The sequence below is a fragment of the Phalangium opilio genome, unplaced genomic scaffold, assembly GCF_054372755.1.
Source record: "Phalangium opilio isolate 3A_F unplaced genomic scaffold, DU_Popi_V2 ptg000078l_1, whole genome shotgun sequence".
In the NCBI taxonomy this organism is placed as follows: Eukaryota; Metazoa; Arthropoda; class Arachnida; order Opiliones; family Phalangiidae; genus Phalangium; species Phalangium opilio.
This window is the reverse complement of record NW_028324186.1, coordinates 5,716,808-5,730,647: the sequence shown is the minus strand read 5'-3', so window position 1 is coordinate 5,730,647 and position 13,840 is coordinate 5,716,808. Positions and strand designations below refer to the sequence as shown.

Genomic DNA, 13,840 nt, shown 5'->3' with positions numbered 1-13,840 from the left:
CATTGTTCCGGCGGCCTCCAACGTAAAAATTTATCGTTACCTGGGACACCTGGGATCCTTGGAAACTTATTGTTTCCTCAATTTTTTTGAGGTTTTCCCCCATATTTCTTAATTCTTTCTCCATTTTTGTAAGGAGCGAAGGCACTCGGCGTTGCCCGTCTGCCCGTCGGGACATTTCTTGCTACTTTTCATGCGGACATTATTCCATAAAGAAGGGTTTTAAGTTTTTGGCCGCCATTTAAAAAGATGGCAACAACTCGAACCCGAAAGACCATTCAGCCCGTCTACAGGTTAAAGGAAATTTTTTTCTGGGAAATTCCCCATTTTTTGCCACTTGTACAAATGTTTCTTTCCTCAGTGCCATTGTTCCGGCGGCCTCCAACGTAAAAATTTATCGTTACCTGGGACACCTGGCATCCTTGGAAACTTATTGTTTCCTCAATTTTTTTGAGGTTTTCCCCCATATTTCTTAATTCTTTCTCCATTTTTGTAAGGAGCGAAGGCACTCGGCGTTGCCCGTCTGCCCGTCGGGACATTTCTTGCTACTTTTCATGCGGACATTATTCCATAAAGAAGGGTTTTAAGTTTTTGGCCGCCATTTAAAAAGATGGCAACAACTCGAACCCGAAAGACCATTCAGCCCGTCTACAGGTTAAAGGAAATTTTTTTTCCGGGAAATTCCAGATATTTTTGCCACTTGTACAAATGTTTCTTTCCTCAGTGCCATTGTTCCGGCGGCCTCCAACGTAAAAATTTATCGTTACCTGGGACACCTGGCATCCTTGGAAACTTATTGTTTCCTCAATTTTTTTGAGGTTTTCCCCCATATTTCTTAATTCTTTCTCCATTTTTGTAAGGAGCGAAGGCACTCGGCGTTGCCCGTCAGCCCGTCGGGACATTTCTTGCTACTTTTCATGCGGACATTATTCCATAAAGAAGGGTTTTAAGTTTTTGGCCTCCATTTAAAAAGATGGCAACAAATCGAACCCGAAAGACCATTCAGCCCGTCTACAGGTTAAAGGAAATTTTTTTCCGGGAAATTCCCCAATTTTTGCCACTTGTACAAATGTTTCTTTCCTCAGTGCCGTTGTTCCGGCGGCCTCCAACGTAAAAATTTATCGTTACCTGGGACACCTGGCATCCTTGGAAACTTATTGTTTCCTCAATTTTTTTAGGTTTTCCCCCATATTTCTTAATTCTTTCTCCATTTTTGTAAGGAGCGAAGGCACTCGGCGTTGCCCGTCGGGACATTTCTTGCTACTTTTCATGCGGACATTATTCCATAAAGAAGGGTTTTAAGTTTTTGGCCGCCATTTAAAAAGATGGCAACAACTCGAACCCGAAAGACCATTCAGCCCGTCTACAGGTTAAAGGAAATTTTTTTCTGGGAAATTCCCCATTTTTTGCCACTTGTACAAATGTTTCTTTCCTCAGTGCCATTGTTCCGGCGGCCTCCAACGTAAAAATTTATCGTTACCTGGGACACCTGGCATCCTTGGAAACTTATTGTTTCCTCAATTTTTTTGAGGTTTTCCCCCATATTTCTTAATTCTTTCTCCATTTTTGTAAGGAGCGAAGGCACTCGGCGTTGCCTGTCTGCCCGTCGGGACATTTCTTGCTACTTTTCATGCGGACATTATTCCATAAAGAAGGGTTTTAAGTTTTTGGCCGCCATTTAAAAAGATGGCAACAACTCGAACCCGAAAGACCATTCAGCCCGTCTACAGGTTAAAGTAAATTTTTTTTCCGGGAAATTCCAGATATTTTTGCCACTTGTACAAATGTTTCTTTCCTCAGTGCCATTGTTCCGGCGGCCTCCAACGTAAAAATTTATCGTTACCTGGGACACCTGGCATCCTTGGAAACTTATTGTTTCCTCAATTTTTTTGAGGTTTTCCCCCATATTTCTTAATTCTTTCTCCATTTTTGTAAGGAGCGAAGGCACTCGGCGTTGCCCGTCAGCCCGTCGGGACATTTCTTGCTACTTTTCATGCGGACATTATTCCATAAAGAAGGGTTTTAAGTTTTTGGCCTCCATTTAAAAAGATGGCAACAAATCGAACCCGAAAGACCATTCAGCCCGTCTACAGGTTAAAGGAAATTTTTTTCCGGGAAATTCCCCAATTTTTGCCACTTGTACAAATGTTTCTTTCCTCAGTGCCATTGTTCCGGCGGCCTCCAACGTAAAAATTTATCGTTACCTGGGACACCTGGCATCCTTGGAAACTTATTGTTTCCTCAATTTTTTTAGGTTTTCCCCCATATTTCTTAATTCTTTCTCCATTTTTGTAAGGAGCGAAGGCACTCGGCGTTGCCCGTCAGCCCGTCGGGACATTTCTTGCTACTTTTCATGCGGACATTATTCCATAAAGAAGGGTTTTAAGTTTTTGGCCTCCATTTAAAAAGATGGCAACAAATCGAACCCGAAAGACCATTCAGCCCGTCTACAGGTTAAAGGAAATTTTTTTCTGGGAAATTCCCCATTTTTTGCCACTTGTACAAATGTTTCTTTCCTCAGTGCCATTGTTCCGGCGGCCTCCAACGTAAAAATTTATCGTTACCTGGGACACCTGGCATCCTTGGAAACTTATTGTTTCCTCAATTTTTTTGAGGTTTTCCCCCATATTTCTTAATTCTTTCTCCATTTTTGTAAGGAGCGAAGGCACTCGGCGTTGCCCGTCGGGACATTTCTTGCTACTTTTCATGCGGACATTATTCCATAAAGAAGGGTTTTAAGTTTTTGGCCTCCATTTAAAAAGATGGCAACAAATCGAACCCGAAAGACCATTCAGCCCGTCTACAGGTTAAAGGAAATTTTTTTCCGGGAAATTCCCCAATTTTTGCCACTTGTACAAATGTTTCTTTCCTCAGTGCCATTGTTCCGGCGGCCTCCAACGTAAAAATTTATCGTTACCTGGGACACCTGGCATCCTTGGAAACTTATTGTTTCCTCAATTTTTTTAGGTTTTCCCCCATATTTCTTAATTCTTTCTCCATTTTTGTAAGGAGCGAAGGCACTCGGCGTTGCCCGTCAGCCCGTCGGGACATTTCTTGCTACTTTTCATGCGGACATTATTCCATAAAGAAGGGTTTTAAGTTTTTGGCCTCCATTTAAAAAGATGGCAACAAATCGAACCCGAAAGACCATTCAGCCCGTCTACAGGTTAAAGGAAATTTTTTTCTGGGAAATTCCCCATTTTTTGCCACTTGTACAAATGTTTCTTTCCTCAGTGCCATTGTTCCGGCGGCCTCCAACGTAAAAATTTATCGTTACCTGGGACACCTGGCATCCTTGGAAACTTATTGTTTCCTCAATTTTTTTGAGGTTTTCCCCCATATTTCTTAATTCTTCCTCCATTTTTGTAAGGAGCGAAGGCACTCGGCGTTGCCCGTCTGCCCGTCGGGACATTTCTTGCTACTTTTCATGCGGACATTATTCCATAAAGAAGGGTTTTAAGTTTTTGGCCGCCATTTAAAAAGATGGCAACAACTCGAACCCGAAAGACCATTCAGCCCGTCTACAGGTTAAAGTAAATTTTTTTTCCGGGAAATTCCAGATATTTTTGCCACTTGTACAAATGTTTCTTTCCTCAGTGCCATTGTTCCGGCGGCCTCCAACGTAAAAATTTATCGTTACCTGGGACACCTGGCATCCTTGGAAACTTATTGTTTCCTCAATTTTTTTGAGGTTTTCCCCCATATTTCTTAATTCTTTCTCCATTTTTGTAAGGAGCGAAGGCACTCGGCGTTGCCCGTCAGCCCGTCGGGACATTTCTTGCTACTTTTCATGCGGACATTATTCCATAAAGAAGGGTTTTAAGTTTTTGGCCTCCATTTAAAAAGATGGCAACAAATCGAACCCGAAAGACCATTCAGCCCGTCTACAGGTTAAAGGAAATTTTTTTCCGGGAAATTCCCCAATTTTTGCCACTTGTACAAATGTTTCTTTCCTCAGTGCCATTGTTCCGGCGGCCTCCAACGTAAAAATTTATCGTTACCTGGGACACCTGGCATCCTTGGAAACTTATTGTTTCCTCAATTTTTTTAGGTTTTCCCCCATATTTCTTAATTCTTTCTCCATTTTTGTAAGGAGCGAAGGCACTCGGCGTTGCCCGTCGGGACATTTCTTGCTACTTTTCATGCGGACATTATTCCATAAAGAAGGGTTTTAAGTTTTTGGCCTCCATTTAAAAAGATGGCAACAAATCGAACCCGAAAGACCATTCAGCCCGTCTACAGGTTAAAGGAAATTTTTTTCTGGGAAATTCCCCATTTTTTGCCACTTGTACAAATGTTTCTTTCCTCAGTGCCATTGTTCCGGCGGCCTCCAACGTAAAAATTTATCGTTACCTGGGACACCTGGCATCCTTGGAAACTTATTGTTTCCTCAATTTTTTTGAGGTTTTCCCCCATATTTCTTAATTCTTTCTCCATTTTTGTAAGGAGCGAAGGCACTCGGCGTTGCCCGTCGGGACATTTCTTGCTACTTTTCATGCGGACATTATTCCATAAAGAAGGGTTTTAAGTTTTTGGCCGGCATTTAAAAAGATGGAAAGAAATCGAACCCGAAAGACCATTCAGCCCGTCTACAGGTTAAAGGAAATTTTTTTTCCGGGAAATTCCCCATTTTTTTGCCACTTGTACAAATGTTTCTTTCCTCAGTGCCATTGTTCCGGCGGCCTCCAACGTAAAAATTTATCGTTACCTGGGACACCTGGCATCCTTGGAAACTTATTGTTTCCTCAACTTTTTTGAGGTTTTCCCCCATATTTCTTAATTCTTTCTCCATTTTTGTAAGGAGCGAAGGCACTCGGCGTTGCCCGTCTGCCCGTCGGGACATTTCTTGCTACTCTTCATGCGGACATTATTCCATAAAGAAGGGTTTTAAGTTTTTGGCCGCCATTTAAAAAGATGGCAACAACTCGAACCCGAAAGACCATTCAGCCCGTCTACAGGTTAAAGGAAATTTTTTTCTGGGAAATTCCCCATTTTTTGCCACTTGTACAAATGTTTCTTTCCTCAGTGCCATTGTTCCGGCGGCCTCCAACGTAAAAATTTATCGTTACCTGGGACACCTGGCATCCTTGGAAACTTATTGTTTCCTCAATTTTTTTGAGGTTTTCCCCCATATTTCTTAATTCTTTCTCCATTTTTGTAAGGAGCGAAGGCACTCGGCGTTGCCCGTCTGCCCGTCGGGACATTTCTTGCTACTTTTCATGCGGACATTATTCCATAAAGAAGGGTTTTAAGTTTTTGGCCGCCATTTAAAAAGATGGCAACAACTCGAACCCGAAAGACCATTCAGCCCGTCTACAGGTTAAAGGAAATTTTTTTTCCGGGAAATTCCAGATATTTTTGCCACTTGTACAAATGTTTCTTTCCTCAGTGCCATTGTTCCGGCGGCCTCCAACGTAAAAATTTATCGTTACCTGGGACACCTGGCATCCTTGGAAACTTATTGTTTCCTCAATTTTTTTGAGGTTTTCCCCCATATTTCTTAATTATTTCTCCATTTTTGTAAGGAGCGAAGGCACTCGGCGTTGCCCGTCAGCCCGTCGGGACATTTCTTGCTACTTTTCATGCGGACATTATTCCATAAAGAAGGGTTTTAAGTTTTTGGCCTCCATTTAAAAAGATGGCAACAAATCGAACCCGAAAGACCATTCAGCCCGTCTACAGGTTAAAGGAAATTTTTTTCCGGGAAATTCCCCAATTTTTGCCACTTGTACAAATGTTTCTTTCCTCAGTGCCATTGTTCCGGCGGCCTCCAGCGTAAAAATTTATCGTTACCTGGGACACCTGGCATCCTTGGAAACTTATTGTTTCCTCAATTTTTTTAGGTTTTCCCCCATATTTCTTAATTCTTTCTCCATTTTTGTAAGGAGCGAAGGCACTCGGCGTTGCCCGTCGGGACATTTCTTGCTACTTTTCATGCGGACATTATTCCATAAAGAAGGGTTTTAAGTTTTTGGCCGCCATTTAAAAAGATGGCAACAACTCGAACCCGAAAGACCATTCAGCCCGTCTACAGGTTAAAGGAAATTTTTTTTCCGGGAAATTCCAGATATTTTTGCCACTTGTACAAATGTTTCTTTCCTCAGTGCCATTGTTCCGGCGGCCTCCAACGTAAAAATTTATCGTTACCTGGGACACCTGGCATCCTTGGAAACTTATTGTTTCCTCAATTTTTTTGAGGTTTTCCCCCATATTTCTTAATTCTCCATTTTTGTAAGGAGCGAAGGCACTCGGCGTTGCCCGTCAGCCCGTCGGGACATTTCTTGCTACTTTTCATGCGGACATTATTCCATAAAGAAGGGTTTTAAGTTTTTGGCCTCCATTTAAAAAGATGGCAACAAATCGAACCCGAAAGACCATTCAGCCCGTCTACAGGTTAAAGGAAATTTTTTTCCGGGAAATTCCCCAATTTTTGCCACTTGTACAAATGTTTCTTTCCTCAGTGCCATTGTTCCGGCGGCCTCCAACGTAAAAATTTATCGTTACCTGGGACACCTGGCATCCTTGGAAACTTATTGTTTCCTCAATTTTTTTAGGTTTTCCCCCATATTTCTTAATTCTTTCTCCATTTTTGTAAGGAGCGAAGGCACTCGGCGTTGCCCGTCGGGACATTTCTTGCTACTTTTAATGCGGACATTATTCCATAAAGAAGGGTTTTAAGTTTTTGGCCGCCATTTAAAAAGATGGCAACAACTCGAACCCGAAAGACCATTCAGCCCGTCTACAGGTTAAAGGAAATTTTTTTTCCGGGAAATTCCAGATATTTTTGCCACTTGTACAAATGTTTCTTTCCTCAGTGCCATTGTTCCGGCGGCCTCCAACGTAAAAATTTATCGTTACCTGGGACACCTGGCATCCTTGGAAACTTATTGTTTCCTCAATTTTTTTGAGGTTTTCCCCCATATTTCTTAATTCTTTCTCCATTTTTGTAAGGAGCGAAGGCACTCGGCGTTGCCCGTCAGCCCGTCGGGACATTTCTTGCTACTTTTCATGCGGACATTATTCCATAAAGAAGGGTTTTAAGTTTTTGGCTTCCATTTAAAAAGATGGCAACAAATCGAACCCGAAAGACCATTCAGCCCGTCTACAGGTTAAAGGAAATTTTTTTCCGGGAAATTCCCCAATTTTTGCCACTTGTACAAATGTTTCTTTCCTCAGTGCCATTGTTCCGGCGGCCTCCAACGTAAAAATTTATCGTTACCTGGGACACCTGGCATCCTTGGAAACTTATTGTTTCCTCAATTTTTTTAAGGTTTTCCCCCATATTTCTTAATTCTTTCTCCATTTTTGCTTTGGTGCTGCCATCTATGGCAGACCAAAGGTATCAGCAACTTTAAACGGACAATCTTTTTTTCCCCTCTTTTCTCCCCTTTCACCCCTCTTTTTTCCCCTTTTTTTCGTGTGCAAAAGCCCCTCCTTTTTTGGTGTTTAGAAGCCCCACCTTTTATGGTGTTTAGAAGCCGGACCGCCGCTATTCGACAGGATTACTGTTGCTATGACTCCCACCTTTTCCCTTTACCCAATCCCCAGTGTCTCTCTTGTTTACATTTTTTTACCGTGTTGTTATTATTATGTCGAGCGGCTCGCCTGAGGGGTAATCTATTCAATAATTGATCTAGTTTAATTAATTTTAAAATGAACATATAATTAAATAAACTTCATCTCGGTGCGCCAATCCTTTAACGACAATTATGTATAAATTGATCGTGTATTGTGGCCAAAGGGAGAATTGTAGATGTAAGCAAAGGCTTAGCGATTCAATCATTATCAATTATTATCAGTGCACTATTTCGTTAATTTATGTTAGTTAGATTGGAGCTGTAACTGTAAGGCGTTAAGCCCTAGCTCGACAATTAAATGGAGCAAAAAAAAAATCTGGAGTCTAGCTGTCTAGGACATTCAGTAAAGAAAATATGAAGCCTGTAATCCTACTAACATTAACTGTGAACCAATCTGGTTATGAAAACTAGGACATTCAGTAATTAAAAGATGAACGTAAAAACACCATTGTGTAAAGGTAAGCATTGTTAAAATACAACGTTTAAAAAGCACTGTTTTTTTACTGACAATCACGATGAATCTATGCATGGCTAAATACAACATAAACGGATTTTTCTACTAACGGTAATGGTAAATGAATCTGGTTATGACAACTTGGAAATTCGGTAAATAAAATATGAACGTAATAATTAAATTCGTAGGTTGGCTCAAATTACAGATTTCAATTGTAAAGTTGATTAAAATTTGTCATATATTCAGTAAATAAAATATGAACGTAATAATTAAATTCGTAGGTTGGCTCAAATTACAGATTTCAATTGTAAAGTCAACAACGCGGCTAAAAGTTTCTACTCCAAATTCAGTTTACTAGTATTTCAATTGAAGTTCCTTAAAATAACTACTATTATGACATGATTTTTTAATTTGTTTATTTAAAATTATCGTTGAAAGTGCAAATAAATTTACAATTGATGAAATGTTTATTTTTTTTTATTTTCAAATGGGTTGAATGTTCCGGAAGGTGAGATTGATTCTGGGTTGTTTATCATGGTTTTCTGTTGGAACTCGGTGCTGCAAATGTTACAGTTAAATTATTTTGGTCAATTAATAACTATTTAATTATAAATACTTTCCAATCCAGCTGGGTGTTACCCGACATTATCAGCAAACTTCCATTTTTTAAATGCACCCGGAATTCAGCGTCAAAACCCTATAGTTTTTTTCATTGGAATTAAATATTTAATTATTGAACTAAACTCTTTTCTTACGGAATATCTCTTTACTCTTTTCTTACGGAATATCTCTTTAATTCAAAAATTCTCGTTTCACCCAAGGATACTGAGGCTATTGTGGGGCAAACCCCCAAAGTTTTTTCATCATCGCTATGCCATGCGACGCCATCTTTTCCGTTACGGTAGAAATTTAATAATACAGAATTAAAATTGGCATCTCTTAATTCTACTGAATTTTCGTCGCAATTCTCTTTTAAATAATTCTCGATCTTTTTTTTTAATGTGTGAGCGTAAGGTGACCACTTTTCATTTGGTTTGTGTGATATTCCCTTCCCGTAGCCGTAGGCCAATGGCCCAAACCAACATGTTAGTCTGGGCACTGGTACAGCATTTCCATCTCGATACTGTACCTTTTGTTCCCATTCTACACTGGTTTTTATCATTTCGTAATAAAGAGTCGCTTCGTCAGTATGCAAAAAGTTTGGGTCATAGTAGAGTCTAAAAACATTTAAAAGAGTCAGACTGTCAAATTAAATGAATCTACTATCGGAAAACAGGGCGACTTACAAAGAAGGGTTTTCTGCTGAGGGATCCAAAATAATCCATTTTTTGAAATGATCATTGGTGAATTCGGTGCATTTTACTGGAAGAGAGACAGAAATTTCATATTTAATCAATTCATTTTTTAATTATTTTATTTCAATTTAATTTTCAACCTTTATTGTTCCATTTGTTGTCCAAAGAAAATATACCTTGCGAGGCTTGCATTCTAGCACGCCTTTTAGCCTCCTCGTTCATGGTTTTCTATACGCTTTTGTTAATTTCTAGGTTTCAACGAAAAATGTTGATTGACCACTCAGTCGTAAAACACTAAAACTCTTAAGATGACCATTCATTTAATGAAAGCCGAGTCTTTGCCAAGCTTATATCCTGCCCTCTACTAATATGCTCAGTTATGCTGTGTCCTCTGAATTTTCTTAGCCGTCCCGTAGACCACTGACCTCCCCCCTCCGATTTAATTTATAAACTGGTCATTGGCCCTGTGCCACCGCCTTATTTCCCACTCTGGTCTAGGCTTCTCTTCGTATATTTAAACTAATTTCATGAACAATATCCAGTAAAACTATTCCATGGAAAAATGCATATCCAGTATAACTACTCCATGGAAAAATGCATATCCAGTATAACTACTCCATGGAAAAATGTATATCCAGTATAACTACTCCATGGAAAAATGTATATCCAGTATAACTACTCCATGGAAAATTGCCAATGGAATTTTCTAGAGGTTTTAGCCCCCTATCGTGTGCTTCATTCACTACTGCTAATAACGGAATTACAGATTTTGAAGTTTAGTTTTAGTTTTGGTTTGGTTGCGCGCTGACTTGTGGTACTAAGTTTTAGTTTAGGTTTGGTTTGATTGCGCATTGACTTGTGGTATTTAGAACCACTTGCCTTAACGGTATTACAAATTTTGAACTAAGTTTTAGTTTAGTTTTCGTTTGGTTGCGCGCTGACTTGTGGTATTTAGAACTACTTGCCTTAACGGTATTACAAATTTTGAACTAAGTTTTGGTTTGGTTGCGCGCTGACTTGTGGTACAAACTTTTAGTTTAGTTTTGTTGCGTGCTGACTTGTGGTATTCAGAACTACTTGCCTTAACGGTATTACAAATTTTGAACCAAGTTTTAGTTTCGTTTTGGTTTGGTTTGGTTGCGCGCTGACTTGTGGTATATTGAATTTTTCTCCGCTACGTCAAATTTTTATTTGGTTTCGGTTAAATATGGCCACAAACAATGGGCAACAACCTAAAAACCCAATGCTAGAAATGGAGCGTATCATCGGTCCGAAAAGTTTCTGGCCAAAAGACATAAAGCGGCTCATTTTCTTAAAACACCGCGAGACACCGGACCAAATTATAAAAATTTTGGCATTTGCATATGTCAATGGCGTGAAGGAAGATTTACTGGTGAAAGTTTTTCAACAACTTAAGCTAGGGACTGCGTATTTCGATTTTAGGAGTGCAATATACGCACAATACCATGCATGGAATTATAGCAAGGATTTGCGGGGCTCTGTGAAAGCTTTTTGTGTCAAAAGAAATGGAGTCTTTACTTTGAACTACGACCTGTAATTTTAAATTCAAAATTATTAATGAATCATTTAGTATGATTAATTATTTTTTTTTATTTGACATAAAGACCATGGGCCCAAACTTCCAGCATGTCCCCAATCTCTCCGTATAAATCACCGTAAGTTCTGAATTTTTTATTACAGTTATACAATATAATATTAATTTTAAATTCTTGTATTTTAGTCAAAAAATGTCAGGCTGGAGCCCTTCTCTCTCCACACCAACAAAACGACGACATGAAGATTTTGATTTTTCTTCACAAGACATTCTAATTGAAGATGAACTTGAATTATCAAATCTGTCAGATGAGTTTTGGTCACCAAAATCGATAAAAGGTAATGATAATGGAAAGAGCGATGTTAAAAGTGTAATGTTGAAGCGTTATGTGATAATTATCTCTCATTCAGGGTCAGAGCGTGGTGCTAAAATGGAACTTGAAGGCAAAAGCAACTTTGATAAGAAACAAGAACAAATTTTGGAGAAAAGGAAGACTGAAAATAAAGAAGAAGAAATTTTGGACAAAAATGAAAAGATTGAAAATAAAGAAGAAATTTTGGACAAAAATGAAAAGATTGAAAATAAAGAAGAAGAAAAGTGAGATAAAAGTAACTAAAGAACAAAAACAAGATTGAAAATAAACAAGAAGAAAAGTGAGATAAAAGTTAACTAAACAAAAAACATTTAAGAAAATTTTCAGTAACACTGTATTAAAAAAAAAACCAAAAAGTTAACTAAACAAAAAACATTTAAGAACATTTTCAGTAACACTGTATTAAAAAAAAAACCAAAAAGTTAACTAAACAAAAAACATTTAAGAACATTTTCAGTAACACTGTATTAAAAAAAACCAAAGAAATAAAAACACATTCACTAAGAACCTCCAATGTTCCAAATATTTTTTTGTGTGAGAATTTAGTTTCAAACTTTAAATCAAAGTCAGAGGGAAATAAGTTCAAATAAGAGAGGTAGTTTAATGACCTTAAAGGGAGGGTGAAGTGGAAAATCAAGAGATTTTTTTATCCATTATTCTTCTAATCATAAGACCAATCTTCGTAGCGAAACATACAAGAAATACCTCCGAATGATTTTCAAATTCGAATTAGGTTCAGATTTTATGGAGAGTTTGACATAAGCCCCACCGATCAATCGCGTCACGCCCTGCCTTCGAGGTAATTATTCTTTTAGTTTTTTACTTTCCCATCGAGCTGCGTTTGTTTCCCATCATGATTAGCAAACTTGCCTTAAGATATGGATGCGATTATTGGGCACAAGCTCCGATGAACTTAATAATAGGATTGGGAGATAAACATCAATCGCTATAGAAACTAGTAAATTGATAAGCTTAAACACTTTATTGCGAATAATTTGACAACAAGACTAGGTTTTCTTTTTAGTGTTTTATTTAATGATAGAAATTATACCCATTTAATTGCCTACATGTTTTGGAACCTTTTCAATAAACCCTGGCAGGTTAATATAACATGGGGGATCTAAACGTTTTCCTGGCAGTTGATGTTGGTTTTCAATTACAATTTCCTTACGTATGCTTGTTTGAGACTTATCTTGATTTGAAATTTTTGTGCTTGTTTGAGATCCATTTAGAATCGGCAGTTTATGTTGGTTTTCAATTGCAATTTCCTTTCGTGTGCTTGTTTGAGACTTATCTTGATTTGAAATTTTTCTGCTTGTTTGAGATCCATTTCGGAATAAAGTTTTGGTGCTTGTTTGAGACTTAGTTTTCGTTGAAGGTTTGTAATGATTTGGATTTCCCACATTCCTGAAATTATAAAATTAAAGCAATTTCTAAAATTTCAAATAATTCATCTATACATAATCTGATATTTCACACCATTCTACCAATGTCTAATTCTTATACCTTTGTGAATATCTTCCTTCCTTAAAATCATTCATTTGTCCACGTCTATGTAAGCTTTGATTGTGACTTCTATCACTTCTAGGCCTAAAATTAAAAAAATGTTACAAGAAAGCTTTCTTTTTAATATTTGGTCTTGGTATATGCCTTGATTTGGGCTCCGTCCTTCCTGCAAATCTTCTTACATCTCTAAAATTAATAAAAACAATTATATTTCTAAATGTAATTTATTTTGGTTGTTGTAACCTTTGGGCAAATCTTCCTCTATTAGAATCCAAATTCATTCTGGTAAAATTACTGCCACTTTCTTTTTTTTGTTGTTGAAACATTTGTGATCTTCCGCTGTTGGTCATACTGGTAGTTTTCTTTAAATTTTCTTCCTCTGCCTCGCGACTTTTTTGTAGTTTCATTCGCCCATCAATAAAAGTTAAACTGACATGCAGTTTTTGCAAAACTTCAAATCCCAAAACAAGAGGGTATTTTGCTGCCAATGTTACAAATACTTCTTCTTTAACTTCTTTATCCTGAATATCCAAGCGAAAATAGACTGTTGTAGTCCCCAGAATATCATTTCCTTGATTGTTTGACGAACGCATCACCGGCCTCAAGTTTAGGTTTTTCCAAAAATCAGTTGAAATAAATGAATATCGGTTTTCAGGCGATATTATTGCAGCACATTTTGTTTCGTTAATGATGATGTCAACAGTTGAAACTCTAAAAGGTTTTTTTATAGATTAACATGTGTATAATATATACCAGGTAAATTGCATACCTATTTGAGGCTTCCATAATAATATCCTTCTGAGACAGAAAACACAACAAGAATTAACCATGAAATTCAAATGAAATGGCTTAACTAAGTTAACTTGACAGTTGGCAATTTTGATATCCTTCCGAGACAGAAAACACAACAATAATTAACCATGAAATCAAAATGAAATGGCTTAACTAAGTTAACTTGACAGTTGGCAATTTTGAAATAAATATGACAGTTTGAAATCAAGAGTAAGGCTTGTATCTCTTTCTTGATTGGCTGCGTTCAGGGAGAAAACCGATTACTATACCATGGAGTATGTAAAAAGGATC

General features: G+C 38.0%; 3 protein-coding genes across 5 annotated transcripts; 1 reads left to right on the top strand and 2 right to left on the bottom strand.

Moving 5' to 3' along the window:
- Positions 1-8,458: 8,458 nt before the first annotated feature.
- LOC149655967 (alpha-ketoglutarate-dependent dioxygenase alkB homolog 3-like) lies at positions 8,459-9,602 on the bottom strand. Of its 3 annotated transcripts, none has more exons than XM_089844926.1 (5): positions 9,464-9,602; positions 9,315-9,390; positions 8,810-9,245; positions 8,645-8,725; positions 8,459-8,586 (listed from the first exon to the last, which is right to left on the bottom strand). In XM_089844926.1, the coding sequence occupies exons 1-5, from the start codon at positions 9,543-9,545 to the stop codon at positions 8,512-8,514; spliced, it is 750 nt and encodes a 249-aa protein (XP_089701052.1). In that variant the 5' UTR covers positions 9,546-9,602; the 3' UTR covers positions 8,459-8,511. The 3 variants fall into 3 exon arrangements, 2 of the variants coding, with proteins under 2 accessions (XP_089701052.1, XP_089701053.1); XR_016370281.1 differs by having other exon boundaries at positions 8,557-8,586; positions 8,784-9,245; XM_089844927.1 differs by lacking the exon at positions 8,459-8,586 and having other exon boundaries at positions 8,639-8,725; positions 8,784-9,245.
- Positions 9,603-9,902: 300 nt separating this feature from the next.
- Positions 9,903-12,031, top strand: LOC149655966 (uncharacterized). Its single transcript, XM_089844928.1, has 4 exons — positions 9,903-10,877; positions 10,949-10,999; positions 11,065-11,216; positions 11,289-12,031. The coding sequence occupies exons 1-4, from the start codon at positions 10,531-10,533 to the stop codon at positions 11,477-11,479; spliced, it is 741 nt and encodes a 246-aa protein (XP_089701054.1). The 5' UTR covers positions 9,903-10,530; the 3' UTR covers positions 11,480-12,031.
- Positions 12,032-12,274: 243 nt separating this feature from the next.
- Positions 12,275-13,840, bottom strand: LOC149655965 (uncharacterized). Its single transcript, XM_089844925.1, has 5 exons — positions 13,527-13,840; positions 13,001-13,468; positions 12,902-12,943; positions 12,758-12,841; positions 12,275-12,658 (listed from the first exon to the last, which is right to left on the bottom strand). The coding sequence occupies exons 1-5, from the start codon at positions 13,541-13,543 to the stop codon at positions 12,307-12,309; spliced, it is 963 nt and encodes a 320-aa protein (XP_089701051.1). The 5' UTR covers positions 13,544-13,840; the 3' UTR covers positions 12,275-12,306.

Excerpts from the sequence above, each read along its gene's own strand:
- LOC149655967 (XM_089844926.1), bottom strand. The coding sequence starts at position 9,545 with ATGAACGAGGAGGCTAAAAGGCGTGCTAGAATGCAAGCCTCGCAAGGT. Across the intron at positions 9,391-9,463 it reads CAACAAATGGAACAATAAAG|TAAAATGCACCGAATTCACC; the intron begins GTTGAAAATTAA and ends TCTCTCTTCCAG. Across the intron at positions 9,246-9,314 it reads TCAGCAGAAAACCCTTCTTT|ACTCTACTATGACCCAAACT; the intron begins GTAAGTCGCCCT and ends AAATGTTTTTAG.
- LOC149655966 (XM_089844928.1), top strand. The coding sequence starts at position 10,531 with ATGGCCACAAACAATGGGCAACAACCTAAAAACCCAATGCTAGAAATG. Across the intron at positions 10,878-10,948 it reads TTTACTTTGAACTACGACCT|ACCATGGGCCCAAACTTCCA; the intron begins GTAATTTTAAAT and ends TTTGACATAAAG. Across the intron at positions 11,217-11,288 it reads GTCACCAAAATCGATAAAAG|GGTCAGAGCGTGGTGCTAAA; the intron begins GTAATGATAATG and ends TCTCTCATTCAG.
- LOC149655965 (XM_089844925.1), bottom strand. Across the intron at positions 12,944-13,000 it reads AGAGGAAGATTTGCCCAAAG|AGATGTAAGAAGATTTGCAG; the intron begins GTTACAACAACC and ends TATTAATTTTAG. Across the intron at positions 12,659-12,757 it reads GAAGGAAGATATTCACAAAG|GAATGTGGGAAATCCAAATC; the intron begins GTATAAGAATTA and ends TTATAATTTCAG.